Here is a 16512-nt window from a genome sequence, read left to right as displayed (position 1 = left end):
TGCAAAATGGGTTTAAAAACATAAACAACTGTGGGACACTGTCCATGATTTGAACAGCCTAGTGCTGCTCCTGACGAAGAGAAAACCAATTCTGCAGGGGAGACCTACTTGTGCAGGTGAAGTCAAAGGGAAGATAATCTTTACCATAGTTTCTAGTCTTTGGCTTAGAATGAAGTTGGTTCATATTCAGCGATGCTTCATCTCCTGCTTTGCGTTTGTGTGGGCGCCCCGTGCTAGCAGTGTCCAAGCGTTTTTGGTTGTCCCCCCCCCCTTTCATAACGCACCCCTCCTGCAATGGCTCTGTGCCCCCCCTAGGGGGCGGGCGCCACACTTTGGGAAGGTCTACACTAGATGGTGATAATGTGCATACTTGGTTACTTTTGACTTGTTTCACAAACCAAAGCCAATTTCAGCCGTTCCACTTCCTTCAGTTCAGGATGCTTGTGAGATACTTTTAACAATGGGAAAACTGAAAGAAAGTCCATGAAGATTTAGGAAGGAGAATTTTAGATTTGGATAAACTAAACAACTGCAAACTGTGATTATCAGTTTGAAAAAATGCATGTATGAAAAAGTTATTTGGATGTTCATCCTGATAGGACGTTCAGGAACACCCAAGCATCCCAACTCATCAGCAGTACACTAACAGTGTTTTGAACACATTTAAATTTAATGAGTGCTTTTTAATTATTCTGTGGAGTTGAGGACGGCAAACAGATTTTTCCGTGTAAGAAAAAATGTACAGCTGGTGATGAAAAAGCATGCATCACAAGCAATTCTTTAAAAAATACCGCTGCGATGTTTAATAACGGAGTACAACTAAGACATATTTACTGTTGTGCAACATTGATAAACTGGTTGTTGACAAAGACTTGCAATGGTTTGGAGGTGGAGCTCCCCTCGCAGTTGTCTTTACCTTCACAAGTCAGGGTAATACTTCCTGATGTATGTAAACAAAATGTAAAAATCAACAAGTTACAGTGTAGATACATTTAAATTCTTTAAATGTGTCTGTTTCTCACACTCACTTAACATATATTTACAGTAGTAAAAGGATTATGTGTTAAAGTGCACAGAGCTTAAGTGGGACTTATCAGTTCACACCAGTCACCAGCTGACCAAATATTCTGTGTGAGGAAGCTGGAGTACCCGGAAACAACATGCAAATTTCTTATTTATTGCTGTGAGGTGACAGTGCTAAACATCACATGAACATGCTTCCTGAAATACAGACAAACGTCTGGAAATCAACTCACAGGAAAGTCCAGATGAGGATTCAGTTTCTCTTGCTTGAACTGAAAAGTGATCCTTAATAAAACAGCTCAGGTACCTCATCTCTTTGCAGCTTGTCTAATGTGGTTTGAATACTTTTGAGACATACCTAGAGTACTATCACAATAATTGAGTTGCAAATTTAATTTTTCCTCTTTTGCTATATTGTATAATTTCAATTATACAAAGTAAATCTTGAGAATTTACTGCATACATAATCATTCTGTGGTAATGACTGCTCATTGTATCTGCCTTGGACTTAACCAGTCAGTGAGGACTTGCTGTCAGTCTGCAAAATCTGATAGAAAGCTGGAATGTGCATGGGAGTCACTTTATAGAACTGTTTACTTCATCCCTTATTTAACTACAGAAACAAACCTGCCTAAACACACTGCGGATATACAATGCGAACAAAATTTTTAAAATGTAACAAAATAAGAAAAAGTAATAAAGGCTTAAATGAGGGAATACAAATGTATGATGTGACATGGATCATTATTAATGTAAGTACTATCTATCCATCTGGTTCAACCTAACACAGCATATGAAAAATCTACCAGAAACGGTTAATCCTGTTGATTAAATGTTATTGTTACGTCCAGTCACCTTTTGGCCTCTTCATGAAAGAGAGCTGCTCTCTCTGTATTCCTTGTTTGCCACACCTGAACAGCTGCTCATTTGTGTACATGCATATCTAGCTCCAGCAGCAACACTGGGCTCTGTGTTTTGTGGTTGCAGGATTATTGCTGGTCAGTGTGAACTTGACGTCATCTTGGAAAGTGAAACATAAAACCTGTGGAATCTGTCACACTGTGGTCAGACTTGCATATGTTAGTGGAAGATTAGCATAGTTCTTTGCCAATTTTACTTATGTGAGTTTGCTCCTGTTTTGTGGACAGCCAGAGAGATTAGGCACTGTGTTTGTGTTTTTGCATGTTTTTGTTTCTTTGCTGGTAAAAACATTTCCACACACATGGAAGTAAATGAGGGCCATGGTTTATCTGACTCTTCTTATAATGGATGTACTTTTTGACATGTTGACATGAAGAAAGAACAAACTTGCGAGATCCCAGCGTAAGACATGGAAACATGTACATAGTGCTTCCTGCTGCAGGACTGACCCCCAACGTCACAGCCACAGGTGTCAAACCTGCTCTTTGATTAATCAATCAATCAATCAATCTTTATTTATAAAGCAGTTTTCATACAAAACTGTAGCACAACGTGCTTTACAAGGTTAAAAGCAGCCCACCCCACCCTCCAACTCACTCCCCACACTCTCATTAACATGAACGATCATGGATACACACACACATATCCCCCCCCCCCCCCACACACACACACACACACACTTAAAGACTAAAATTGGGCTGGGGACACATGAGCCAGGTGAGGAAACTCTATCACAGGGAGCCGTCTGCACCGGGAGCCGGTCACAGACCACAGCCTCCATGCTGGGCACACAGCAGGAGGGAGGCAGAGAAGCCCCCCAGCCAGGCTGAGAAGACCCACAGAGCCCCAGCAGACATGGTCGATCACAGCCCCGGTGCAGAGAGCCCCCTCCGAGGAAACACTGGAGATATGACCCAATAAGGATATATACAGGATAAAAAGATAAAATAAATAAGAATGGGATACAATATAAATACAAATAGAGTAAGAAGATAAAAAATGAATAAGAATAAAATCAATAAATATTAGGTAAAACCTAAATTAATAATATAAATAGAACAGGATAGAATAAATAAGCATAAAATAAATAAACGTTAGGTGAAAGCTAAATTAAAAAGGTGGGTCTTGAGCCTGTTCTTAAAAACATGTACGTTCTCTGCGGCCCTGAGCTCCTCCGGCAGGCTGTTCCACAGATGAGGACCATACCACTGAAAAGCTGCCTCTCCGTGAGTATGTGTCCTGACTTTAGGAACAATCAAAAGGCCAGTACCAGAGGACCTCAAGGTCCGCGAGGGTTCATATGGTAAAAGCAAATGTGAGAGATAAGAAGGCCCAAGACCATTAAGACATTTAAAAACCAATAAAAGAACTTTAAAATCGATCCTGAAACACACGGGGAGCCAATGCAGCGATTCTAAAAACCGGTGTAATGTGGGCCCGCCCTCTGGTCTTCGTCAGCACACGAGCTGCAGAGTTTTGTAAAAGTTGTAAAGTTGAAATATTCATTTTGGGGAGACCAAAGAGCAGGGCATTACAGTAATCAATGCGACTGGTAAAAGCATGCATCAACATCTCCGTGTTGGCCCGAGAGAGAATAGGAGGGACTCTGGCTATATGTTTTAGATGATAAAATCCAATTTTGGTTACATGTTTAATATGTGGGATAAAACCAAGCTCAGAGTCAAAAATAACACCCAGGGTTTGTTTTTTTTTAGGCTTAACAGCTTTAAATCATTTGGTTAAAAAAGTATCAGCCCTCTGAGATGTCACTAGTTCCTGCCTAACTGGCTTAAGGGGTATTTCAGCAGACACATCTGGGTTACACAAAGTTCAACAACTTCAAATGAAATGGAGGTTTAATTTGAGGCTGAAGGTTAAACTGGCCTTAAAACTTTATTTTTTTAACATTTATTTTTAAGCTATGTTTTTCCAGACATCTTTTTGACGTACTATTTTTTTTTTATGTTGACAACAGGAAATTTCATATTAAAATTAAATTATCTGGCTTCCCCTCTTTCCTGAAAAAAACAAATTCCTGTGTCTGTGTAGCTAATGCAAATATGAATACAGAGACTGTATTGTGAGATAACATGAAAGTTGTTTTTTCAGTCGAATAGAATGCAAATATGTGCTTTTCACTTTTTTAAGAATAGCATGCAAGTTCAACATATCAGGACATAATAAATCATCTGATCAGTTTTAAACTAAGTAAATACAGCCTAAAATGATAAACAACATATGGGATATTACTCTGTGTTATTATTTATTTTATAAAAACTAAACCAAAATGCAGAAGAAAACTAGGTACACTAGGTGCACTGTTACTGCCTCCATAGGAATTAACAGAGTAAGAAGCAGCCAGGTTCTGCTATTTAATGCACTTGATTACAGCCAGTTTCTTTTCTGATCATCAGATGATCTTAGGGAACATGTTGTTGCTGCTTGTCAGTCTGTGAATGGTTATAAAACCATTTTCAAACAATTTGAAGTCAGTTTTTCTACCGTGAGAAAAAAATATTGACATGTGGAAAGCAAGACCGCAGCCAATCTCTCTAGGAGTGAGAAAGCTGGAATGTGCATACAGGGCTGGACTTGGACAAAAAATCAGCCCGGGCATTTTGACTAGAGACCGGCCCACCATGGTATTATAGGAAAAACCATAAAGCCTTTGAATGAAAACAAACGCTGTTGTCACAGTGATATAAACTGTCATGTTGGTATATATGTATAAATCTAATAAACTTAAAGTTTGTTATATTGATACATAAACACCATCCTCCCTATGCTGGTATTCTAAACATACAGAAACCCAAAAACTGCTTGGTCAGTTAATCTCCTGAACTATCTACAACACATGGTGGAAACCTGAAATTAAGACAGAGAAGACTAGAGGTGAGACATGATCATTACTGATTACTGATGACAGATTTAGATATATTTTCATAAACTATTCATTTACCACATCAATAAACAGCATGGCAGGACAAAATATTTTTTTTAAACATGGCAACCTTTAAAAAGTGAAAGGTGACAGAAAGACAGGTGAGAAATTTTACACACAGTACTGGTACAGAATCTAGAAAATGTGGGAAAATACTGGCATCATATACAGTACTTATTTCTGAAGAAATTATGATGGGACCCTGAAAAAATTACTATGTACAATAATGGATTTCTATACATTTTACATCAGATGAAAACGTTTGTTGTAAGATTCAGATAATTATTTGTTAAAAGCGAGATATTTTAAATGAGAATAAGAAAGAAAAGTATTTTTTGTGCCCCCTTTTCCCTGTTAATGCCCTACCTGGCCCCCTGGCAAAACTTTTCTAGACCTGCTGTCAGCTATGTAAAAAAGGATCCTGGTGTTATTTGTCTCTCAGAAACAGTTCATAACTTCCCTTCAACTTATTCATGTCACCTAAAAGGTAAACTTGTTTCTCCATCACCAGTTCAGCTGATGATTCAGTAAGGACATCTCCTGGTTTCATCTTCATGTTTCCCTCTCACCAGATATACAAACCGATATCATGACCAGCAGCTTTTACAGCTGTGGCTCCAGCAAACATCAGCTGATAGTAGACAGTAATATTAAATAAATTCTAACAACAGCTGATCAAGCTTAAACGTGCTGCTGTTGTTAATGCGACCTCTGCTGCTTTCTTCTTTCTGGTGCAAAGTGGGCGATAAAAATAATAAGAGAGAGGGGACCTGGAACAGAAAAGCTGATCAGCTGATCATTGATCAGTTTCATGATTGAAATAACAACAGGAGAGGGGGGAGAGAATGAGAGAAGAAGATGCAGCTGTGCAGCATAAAGACAGAATAAATCAAGCTTTGTGTCTTTTTCATTGTAGCTGAAGTACGGGACAAATCACGTTCCTTTTCAGCTCAATACCAAACGCATAATATTTTCTGTGAATACAAGACGATTCTGCCAAGTTATAGTGCACAATCCCTTTTTGGCAGCTTGAAAATGGCATATTATCAGTTTTATTGTTCATGTTCAAGTTATTCAGCAGTTCTAATGGACTGTTTGGGATAATATGGAACATGTAGCCCTTCTGGATGATACCCAACAAGTTTGAAGCAGAAATATTGTTTCAGTCACAAGTTATAGACCACAATCATTTTTGGTAGCCCTAAAATGGCATGTTCTCAGCCGTTATTCTGAACAAACAAGAAAGAGTCATGGTGATACTGGCACAATAGGTCTTTATTGTTTTAACTACTATTCGACAGTCTTATATAAAAAAAAATATGAACAACGCGAGTAGATATACTAAACCTGTAGGTATTAATTATTCCATCGTGATGCATGCCATTCGTGATGCATGTCATTCGTGACTGCGCTACACACTGAAAGCAACCTTCTGACAAGCGTCATAATTCGGTTACAAGAAACGTTAAAGTTCCATAAATGCATACATTTGACTAACAACAAAGGCATAAATGTGTTTGGGCTTTTTCCCACATTATATCAGTTGCACGGAAGTAGCTGTCAACGCAAGTAATCCGGGCGCTGCAGCTTTAAGCGGCCGCGCGCGCTCCCGCGGACGGCAATCACTTTCTGGCAGACAATCACTTTTTGGCACAACACTATCAGTAACATCAAAGCACCCACCCAGCAGTATAGAAACTCCATCATGCTACCTAGTACGCAGTTAGAGTTATTGTAACTGATTGTAAAAACTCAGCATAACGAAAATAAACTTCACCTAAACTTGGTTTATATCTGACCCAAATAGACTGCAGGTCATAACTTCTCACCTAATAATAATAATAATAATAATAATAATAATGGATACTTTATTGATCCCCATGGGGAAATTACTTGTTTTTCTCTGCATTTGACCCATTCACTCAGTGAAGCAGTGGGCAGCCCACTAAGCAGGCGCCCGGGGAGCAGTGTGTAGGGACGGTACCTTGCTAATGTTACGGAATCTGTGGAAGCTCCGCAATAGCCACCACCAAACGAGTTATACACATCCCCCAGCATCTGGCCAATCCACCAGCTTTCAGTGTTTATACCATTACGAAAAAACAACAACAAACAAACAAAAACCATCAGCCCATAAAAAACAAAAAATCACCATCGGCCCACCGGGCAGGCCGATGGCCAGTCCAGCTATGCTGAAAGCTGTCATTTCAAACTCACATAACTTTTTTTCTGTCTCTGAGGATTTGTCTTTTGTTAACACTGACTGTTGCTGGTCAAGAGTCCAGCAGCTTCTTTTTGGTGATTTGCACATGTGCATTTTGGATGAATACAGTGTGTGATGCAAGCTGCCGTTGGTCTGCTTGCACATCTCTATGAATCTTATGGAAACAGAGCTAGCATTAGAAAATAAACCTAGCTTTAGTAATTTAGTATTGTAGCTGTATTGTAAGTGCTTAAAATGAGTCAATCTTAAACCTATTTAGCAGTAATATTAATTACTTTAACGCTGATGCTAAACATTTCTCTGCATAAATAGTTTTTTCTCTTTCACTCATGAACTGAAGAAGCTTCTTGGATGAGAGGTGAAACATCTTCAAGAAACTTAGTCCAGTCGCTTTCTTTCCAAGCTCCTTAGATCATTTTTACTCATACTTTATGCACAATTTTCCAGTAATACAGTTTTATGTGTTTTCAGTAGTGTATTGTTTCTTTTCGGAAAAAAATGGTTCAAAAAAATTCCTCTGCCACTTGTATTTTTCACCTAATAATAAAAAATAATTGTTGATAATAGATGTTTATTCAATTACAGAATAATATTTTACAATTCATCAGTCAGGAAGGATTGCAGAAAGATATCCATGCAGTGTACATATACATACAGATAGCACAAACGTTATGTACAAAAAATCAAGCACCAGCTCAGGCTCTTTCCATATTCTATATTCTATAGTCTTGGATGCCGGGAATTGGAGTGCCATGACCTCAGCGTCTGACGGCATCACAGTCCACAGAGCACACAATCACTATTTCTTTCCGTTATTGTGGAACTTCTTTTAATGTTTTAAGTAGAAAAATTCAGTTGAATACATACAACATGGAAAGATTAAAGTTTTTCAGTTTGACAGAAAAACAAATAAATTATAAATATCAAACATGTATTCATTTACTTATTTTTAACTAAATATATATTATGTCATACAACAAAAATTACGTTCAAAAAAGATTTACCTTTTACATGCAAACACCATTGAAAAATTCAGCATTTCTATATATTGACCCTCTTATTAATTTTTCTCTAAACATTAAACAGCATTATACAATATGTATATTCTATATGTATGCAATTCTCCAGCTGTCTCATGTTTTCCACAATCACAAGAGATCTTTGGTATTTTATTATTTATAGGGGCAGCGGCCAACACAGAGGGTCCCAGACCTCCATGTACCCCTGGCATCCACTCTCACCCCAACTGTGGGGATATTGAGACATTCTCTGCAATCATTCTCGGGGGAGCTGTGGTGTATATCATGGTCCATGCAAATCTCTGTAGCCCAAAATATAAAACAATCCTTATATAGATTAAAAGAATGCAAAACAAAATGAGGAGGAAAATTGTGCTTCCAAACTGCAAACATTTAAACTTTCAGTTAATATACCTGCATGCAGTGTAGTCACATGATTATGGCAGGGTATTTCATTCGAACCTGGAAAAGAAGAGAAAAAATAATAATACCAATCTGCTTCTTGTGTCTAACTGCAAAATGAAGAGCAACTTACTTTTACAGATGAAAGGCAATTTGGCGTGACAGTTGTCATTCATCCACTTGATTTCTTTTGTCTCATTAACCAAGATTATCTTTCCACAGTTGTAGTTTAAGGAGTTGAGAGAATAGCTGTTTTTCCACTGATTATACTCTACTTTAGACCCTGAAATCCACTTCCACTCAGGATTCTTGCCAAAAATTGACCGTTCTAGGCCAATCCACACCCCATTCTTTAAGTCTTTTGTATATTTCCACAGACCCTTTAATTTATCATTATCTGTCTGGTTGGTAATTTCAACTACAGAGGAATCCCCTCTCTGGCAGTGCTCCATCGCATCAATCCAACTTTTTGCTTCCTGGTAGAGATTCAAATTTGTACCTGGACACAAAAATGCAAAATCATATATTTTACATACACATAAGATTTCATATTTTCTTTCTTAAAGCAGCCTGAGCATTTATTGTGTTAAATAAAACTTACTGTTATCATTATCAGCACATAGACTAACATTGTTTTGAGCACATTTAAATTTAATCTGTACTTTTTTATTATTCTGTGGAGTTGAGAATGGCAAACAGATTTTTCTGTGGAAGAAAAAAATGTACAGCTGGTGATGAAAAAGCATGCATCACAAGCAATTCTTAAAAATAATACTGCAGCAATGTTTAATAACTGAGTACAACTAAGACATATTTACTGTTGTGCAGTGTTGATAAACTGGTTGTTGACAAAGATTTGCACTGGTTTGGAGCTGGAGCTTCTCTCGCAGTTATGTTTAGCATCACAAGCCAGGTTAATGCTTCCTGATACAAACAAAATGTAAAAATCAACCAGTTAAAGTATAGATGTATTTAAAATCTTTAAACATTCCTCTGTTTCCCACACTCACTGGATACTTTTCCTAATGTAAATATATATTATGTGTTATGTGAACAGTTCGCATATCTCGCTTAATATCTTACACGAAGGCAAATTATTTTGTAGAGAAAATAACAGACTGTTCTGGTTTGAAGTACTTACCATCTCCCTCCTTCTTCAGACACAAATGGACACATTTATTGTTTTTGTATTTAATATCAAGGCACATCTCAGAGCTATTTAGCATACACTGATCCAATGCTTCAGACATGATTTCCAGTGTAACATCGTCAATGTTCCAAGTATAATTACCAGCTGTTAAACGTTCTATTTTTTTATGTTTGCCTTTGCACTCTGTACTGGAACCTTGAGCAAAGACTGGTAGAGTTGTTGCTGTAACAAAAAAACATCACAAGATTACGTCTGGATTTTGCATTTATTTATGTATGTATTATAATTCATTTTAAAGTAAATAAATAAATTAAAATGCTGAGGAAATATGCAGATATGAATAAAATCGCTAATTTACACAGCATTACAAACTTTTAAATGTGTTTTTACATACAATGAGGACCACAAACTAAAGTAAGTCAATTCCATGTTTTGGGTAGGAAGTAACATCAATATCAATGGTGACAAGAAAGGTATTTATTTTATAATTTAGACAAACTCTTAAGATTTCTAGCAATGATAAATCAGTTAAAAACATACCTAAAAGCTGTGACGGAAGAATTGTCAGGGCCATGGCTGGCAACTGAAAAGGAGGGAAAACTGAGAAAGTTTAGGACAAAAATTTTACATAACACCAGATAAGAAGACCGCAAACATATGATAAGCACTTACAGACTAACACACCTTCAGTAATATTAAAGTGTATATATTCAAAGTTAATAATCACATTATTTGTATCATGGTACTTTGGCAGTACTGATGTATACTGCCAGCAGACAGAATCATCTATACTGTACACCTACTAATATACAGATATCCACCCATCCATTAAACAATGTTATTCTGATAATCTAATTCAAGGTCAGGAGCCTATCACACCCCTCATAGGGTGAGAGGCAGGCCACATGCTGCACAGGTCGCCAGTCTGTTCAGGATTAACACAGACTCACCAGCCGAATAATCATGCATGTCTTTGGACTGTGTGAGGAATCTAGAGTACCCGGAAAGAACACAGAGATTTCTTAGTTATTGCTGAAAGGTGACAGTGCTAAACATCACATCAACATGCTGCCCGAAATACAGACAAACGTCTGGAAATCAACTCAGAGGAAAGTCATTTTCTCTTACTTGATCTGAGAAGTGATCCTTAATAAAATGGCTCAATTACCTCATTTCTTTGCAGCTTGTCTAACATGGCTTGAATACTTTTGAGACATACCTAGACTACTACAATAATGATTCAGTTTTTTTTAAAGACTTCAAGTTGTTCTCTATTTGCCTGTTTATGATACCAAACACATTGCCCAAGTTGAAGGATATTGATTTATAGATTTCTTATGTAAATATCTACCAAGTTTTCACAAGTTTAATTCGTTTGTCTTCATTTGTGACATTGAATAATTTCAATTACACAAAGTAAATCTTGAGAATTTACTTCATACATAATCATTCTGTGCTAAAGACTGCTTATCGCATCTGTCTTGAACTTACCCATTCAGTGAGGACTTGCTGTCAGTCTGTAAAATCTGATAGAAATGAAAGCTGGGATGTGCATGGGAGTCACTTTATGGAGCTTTATGGATTTACCTCATCCCTTATTTGACTACAGAAACACACCCACCAAAACATCGAGAACACACTACAGATATGCAATGTGAATAATTTTTTAAAAGCTAGCAAAATAAGAAAAAGTAATAAAGGCTTAAATGATGGGATCATAGCACTTGGAAAATCTACAAGAAACAGTTAATCCAGTTGATTAAATGTTATTGTTACATCCAATCACCTTTTGGCCTCTGTGTGTGATTGTGGACATGTGCAGAGAGTAGCGTGTGGCTGAATTTGAAGGAGAAAAGGTGTGTGTGGGGGTGCTCCTTTGAGGACAAAGGAAAGGTGTGTAGGTGTGTGTGTGTGTGTGTTCCTTTGAGGGGCAAAAGGGGAGACAGAGTGGATTACAGGGGATTATTGGTGAAACAATAATAGTAATAAAATAAATAATAAAATAAACAGTGGATTAGTGATAAGGTAATAATAAATAAATAAAATTAACTGAGATTTAAAGGTGATCAAGTATGGATGGAGTATTTAATCAAGAACTAGATGAGAGCAGTTGGGGAGAAAGGAAAAGAGAGGTTGGAGAAGTAAATTAAGAGGTTGATGTGTGTGTGTGTAAAACAACGGGGTAAAAAAAACGGGAAAAATGAAAAAGAAAAACTAATGAAAACAAAACAAAAAAAGAGTGTGGAATTGTGAGAGGGGAATTGTCTCCAACTGGGGAGCGGGTGATACTGCAGGTCACCATCTGCCCTTAGTGGACACAAAAGAAAAAACTGAATAGGAGTGTGGTTGATGAAAGTAAGTAATAATAATACGAAGAGGGTCAAGAACCACTAAAATCTTACTTTCAGGGCTTTTAAGACAGGAGAGAGACACGGCTGGAATTAATTGGACATTACGACACAAGGGGAAGTGAAACACTGAAAAGAGGCACGGACCTTCAAAATAAAACAGGAAACACCGACTGAACTTTACACGCGCAAACTTAACACAGACTGGGGAGACGGAACATAGGAACCTGAAACGTGGAACAGGAGGGCACAGAGGACACAAAAAACCAGTGATAATCACAAACAACCCAAAATAAACAAAACCACAGAATGGTAATAAGCTTAAACATAAACACGGGGAGTCCACAGACTGGACCAGGACAGTGAATGATCAAGTTGTCTCAGTGTGTCACTTGCAGGTGGGGAAATGGACCTGGATCAATTCTCCATGAGAAGCAGTAGGAAGAAGATTATAGGTTAACATCATTAGAAACACCCAGCTCGAGTTTTGGCTGAATTGTTTTGCAGCTTCCCTTCCTCATCCTGAAAAAGCAAGCTCCAAGGAAGCTAATCTCTTCTTGAAGACATGGAGTGCAGTTCCAGAAGCACAGCCATGAACATTAACAGTGGACAGAAGTCCAAGAGACAACAGCAGAGTCCTGAGCGGAGAGATCCAGCAGCGCTATGGGCAAACGACATCAGAGAGAGAAACAGAACATCCATCATCACGACTGGATGGAAGGAGAGATGCGGTTCCAGCAAGCTGCAACTTCACTATGGGTGAAGGACTTTTAAGGAGACTGTCTGAGTTTGACATTTGCCATGTTTGGAGCAAAATGGCAATGAAAGAGACAGTGGGAGAATACACAGGACAAAGCTGAAACGAAGAACTGCCACTGGACTGCTGGGGAAGAAGAGACCACAGTGAAAGAAGGAGCAGGTGAAGACACAGAGGAATGCTGTTGTTTTAGTGTGGGAAATCAAATTGGGTTAAGGAATCCGGGGAGACAAACGACTATGTTGAGGTGGAGAACTGAGAAAGTGTCCAGACCACCACAAAAGGGGGAGGAAGACAAGCACTGAGGTATGCAAGTGGACTGCTGGACAAAACGGAAAGGCAACACCTCACATGCACACAACATGTACTGGGCGTAGCACAAAATCATACAGGAAGTGGCACACATCACAAGAGGGTACCTGTAGAGGGGGTTAACAAAACACAGCGTGGTTGCCTATGGTAACTCGCAAGCATTAGGATTTAGCTCTGCCTGACTATGATAGAGATTTTTTTAATTTTTATTTAGGTGTTTCTGGAACAAAAAGGTGGAGCAAAAGAAGTTTTGTTTCAGAAAAAAAGGGGGAAGGTAAATAAAATGTTCTTTTTGAAATGTCGTCATATTACTGGCAGTAGAAACTTAATGCGACACGAGAGGTTCTGCTATTAGCAATAAACATGGGGACTGACTGGACTGACAAAAACTTGACTGACTTGACACCAATATGCAAGATTGCAACTCCACCCACAGAGCAAAAAGGGTGGATGTTTCTTTTTTACAGGAACAGGATGAAAGCGACATCTTAGTTTTGCATGACTTGTAGGCCATGCAAATCTTTTGGTTGCCAGTTTTTCTGTGTCTATTTACAAGCAGTGTGTTAATATGACCTTGTATTGTTTACAGTGCAAAGGTCCACTTTCAGAAAGTGTGCATTTAAGATGCACTGGGCTAACATCTACATCTACTTTTCTACAGCAGAGGGTTAATCATATGATTTAATCACATGATTTGCAGCAGGAAACACCACTGGCCAATTTTTTTGAACATCTATGTAAATGTGTAGATGTACATGTGGAAAAAACCCATCATGTTTTTTTTTTGTTTTTTTTTACTTATTTCACATGTGAAATATGCAGTACTTTATGTATAAGACCATTATTACTGCCGGTTATAATGGGCTGTATCTTTAAACAGAAAGTGAAGGTTGAGTCATGTATTTTATTTTATTTTTTTGATTTGTGTGTGTGTGTGTATATGTGTGTATCGATCGATCGATATCTATATATATCTATATAAACACCCAGCACGCCCCTGCGGGCGGTTTATTCTTCAAGCTCGGGTCCTCTACCAGAGGCCTGGGAGCTTGAGGGTCCTGCGCAGTATCTTAGCTGTTCCCAGGACTGCGCTCTTCTGGACAGAGATCTCCGATGTTGTTCCCGGGATCTGCTGGAGCCACTCGCCTAGCTTGGGAGTCACCGCACCTAGTGCTCCGATTACCACGGGGACCACCGTTACCTTCACCCTCCACATCCTCTCGAGCTCTTCTCTGAGCCCTTGGTATTTCTCCAGCTTCTCGTGTTCCTTCTTCCTGATATTGCTGTCATTCGGAACCGCTACATCGATCACTACGGCCGTCTTCTTCTGTTTGTCTACCACCACTATGTCCGGTTGGTTAGCCACCACCATTTTGTCCGTCTGTATCTGGAAGTCCCACAGGATCTTAGCTCGGTCATTCTCCACCACCCTTGGGGGCATCTCCCATTTTGACCTTGGGACTTCCAGGTTATACTCGGCACAGATGTTCCTGTACACTATGCCGGCCACTTGGTTATGGCGTTCCATGTATGCCTTGCCTGCTAGCATCTTGCACCCTGCTGTTATGTGCTGGATTGTCTCTGGGGCATCTTTACACAGCCTGCACCTGGGGTCTTGCCTGGTGTGATAGACCCCAGCCTCTATGAATCTTGTGCTCAGAGCTTGTTCTTGTGCTGCCATTAGTGCCTCTGTGTTGTCTTTCAGTCCAGCTTTGTCCAGCCACTGGTAGGATTTCTGGATATCAGCCACCTCCTCTATCTGCCGGTGGTACATACCGTGCAGGGGCCTGTCCTTCCATGATGGTTCCTCGTCTCCCTCCTCTTTCTTGGGTTTCTGCTGCCTGAGGTATTCACTGAGCACTCGGTCAGTTGGGGCCATCTTCCCAATGTATTCTTGGATGTTCGTTGTCTCATCCTGGACTGTGGTGCTGACACTCACCAGTCCCCGGCCCCCTTCCTTCCGCTTAGCGTACAGCCTCAGGGTGCTGGATTTGGGGTGAAACCCTCCATGCATGGTAAGGAGCTTTCTTGTCTTTATGTCAGTGGCTTCTATCTCCTCCTTTGGCCAGCCTATTACCCCAGCAGGGTACCTGATCACGGGCAGGGCGTACGTGTTGATGGCCCGGATCTTGTTCTTACCATTCAGCTGACTCCTCAGGACTTGCCTGACCCTCTGCAGGTACTTGGTGGTTGCAGCTTTTCTAGCGGCCTCTTCATGGTTCCCATTCGCCTGCGGGATCCCCAGGTACTTGTAACTGTCCTCTATGTCTGCAATGTTGCCTTCTAGTACTGAGGGGGTTCAGGCCTATGCAGAACAGCAGTGGGGACAGAGCATCTCCTTGGTAGATCCCGCACTTGATGGTGACTTGTGCTATGGGCTTGGAGTTGGCCTCTAGTGTTGTACGCCACTCTAGTGTTGAAGGCTCTTAGGGTCCCATTGATCTTGTACAATTCTAGGCATTCCAGTATCCAGCTGTGGGGCATTGAGTCATAGGCCTTCTTGTAATCAATCCAGGCAGTGCACAGGTTGGTGAGTCTGGTCTTGCAGTCTCGGCTGATTGTTCTGTCTACCAGTAGCTGGTGTTTTGCGCCTCTGGTATTCTTGCCAATTCCTTTCTGTGTCCCGCTCATGTATTGACCCATGTGCCTGTTCATCTTAGCCGATATGATGCCTGACAGGAGCTTCCATGTAGTACTGAGGCAGGTTATTGGTCGGTAGTAGTCCCTTCTTGGGGTCCTTGGGGATCAGGACCATCCGGCCTTCGGTTTCAGGACCGGCCGGCCTTTGGTTTTTCGAATGTTGGAACACTGAGCTACTAGTTGTTTCGCCGTCATTGTGGATGTTGGGTATCGAAGAATCCATAGGTCCCTCATCCTATTCATGTAGCCCCTTCCGCCGGGGTTACTTGCGTAGTAGCATTCCAACAACGCCCTGTTTTCGTCTCTTGCCCATCGATGCCTTCTTGTTCCAGTAGCCCACTTTTCGTCAGGGTGCCCTGGTTCCTCAACACCTGACGCAGACCTTGTTGATCCGGGCGACGTCCGAGCCGGCATGCCTTCATATTTATCTGTCTCGCTCATGTCTGCGGTAGGCTTGGACGGAAGGCCAAAATGGAGAGAAAAAGATGTGTTTTCAAACTAAAACGTATCAGTGTGGACATGGCCACAAACTATTTTCATAGCACTCTGTCTTATAGTTCTCAGAGGTAACACCATTTACCACTTGGATGTTAGTACTTTGTAGGGGCGATCGTGGCTCAAGAGTTGGGAGTTCGCCTTGTAATCGGAAGGTTGCCGGTTCGAGCCCCGGCTTGGACAGTCTCGGTCGTTGTGTCCTTGGGCAAGACACTTCACCCGTTGCCTACTGGAGGTGGTCAGAGGGCCCGGTGGCGCCAGTGTCCGGCAGCCTCGCCTC

At 40.2% G+C, this 16512-nt stretch overlaps 1 protein-coding gene across 3 annotated transcripts; it reads right to left on the bottom strand.

The window, feature by feature from the left end:
* Positions 1-7647: 7647 nt before the first annotated feature.
* LOC309687076 (uncharacterized protein) lies at positions 7648-11218 on the bottom strand. 3 transcript variants are annotated; one of them, XM_082501765.1, is made up of 9 exons: positions 11172-11218; positions 10631-10671; positions 10221-10263; positions 9672-9902; positions 9349-9454; positions 9132-9235; positions 8664-9029; positions 8543-8590; positions 7648-8430 (listed from the first exon to the last, which is right to left on the bottom strand). In XM_082501765.1, the coding sequence occupies exons 1-9, from the start codon at positions 11173-11175 to the stop codon at positions 8282-8284; spliced, it is 1092 nt and encodes a 363-aa protein (XP_082357891.1). In that variant the 5' UTR covers positions 11176-11218; the 3' UTR covers positions 7648-8281. The 3 variants fall into 3 exon arrangements, with proteins under 3 accessions (XP_082357891.1, XP_082357892.1, XP_082357893.1); XM_082501766.1 differs by having other exon boundaries at positions 9822-9902; XM_082501767.1 differs by lacking the exons at positions 7648-8430; positions 8543-8590; positions 9132-9235 and having other exon boundaries at positions 8918-9029.
* Between the last annotated feature and the right edge of the window lie 5294 nt (positions 11219-16512).

This window comes from Aulonocara stuartgranti (genome assembly GCF_965226115.1).
Source record: "Aulonocara stuartgranti genome assembly, chromosome: 14".
NCBI lineage: Eukaryota > Metazoa > Chordata > Actinopteri > Cichliformes > Cichlidae > Aulonocara > Aulonocara stuartgranti.
The sequence above is the reverse complement of the archived record's forward strand: the minus strand, read 5'-3'. Positions and strand labels throughout refer to the sequence as shown.

What these genes read in the sequence shown, in the direction of transcription:
- LOC309687076 (XM_082501765.1), bottom strand. An exon ending in CATGCATGATTATTCGGCTG is followed by an intron (nt 10,264 to 10,630) that starts GTGAGTCTGTGT and finishes CCTCCTTTTCAG; the next exon opens with TTGCCAGCCATGGCCCTGAC. An exon ending in ATTGCCTTTCATCTGTAAAA is followed by an intron (nt 8,591 to 8,663) that starts GTAAGTTGCTCT and finishes CTTCTTTTCCAG; the next exon opens with GTTCGAATGAAATACCCTGC.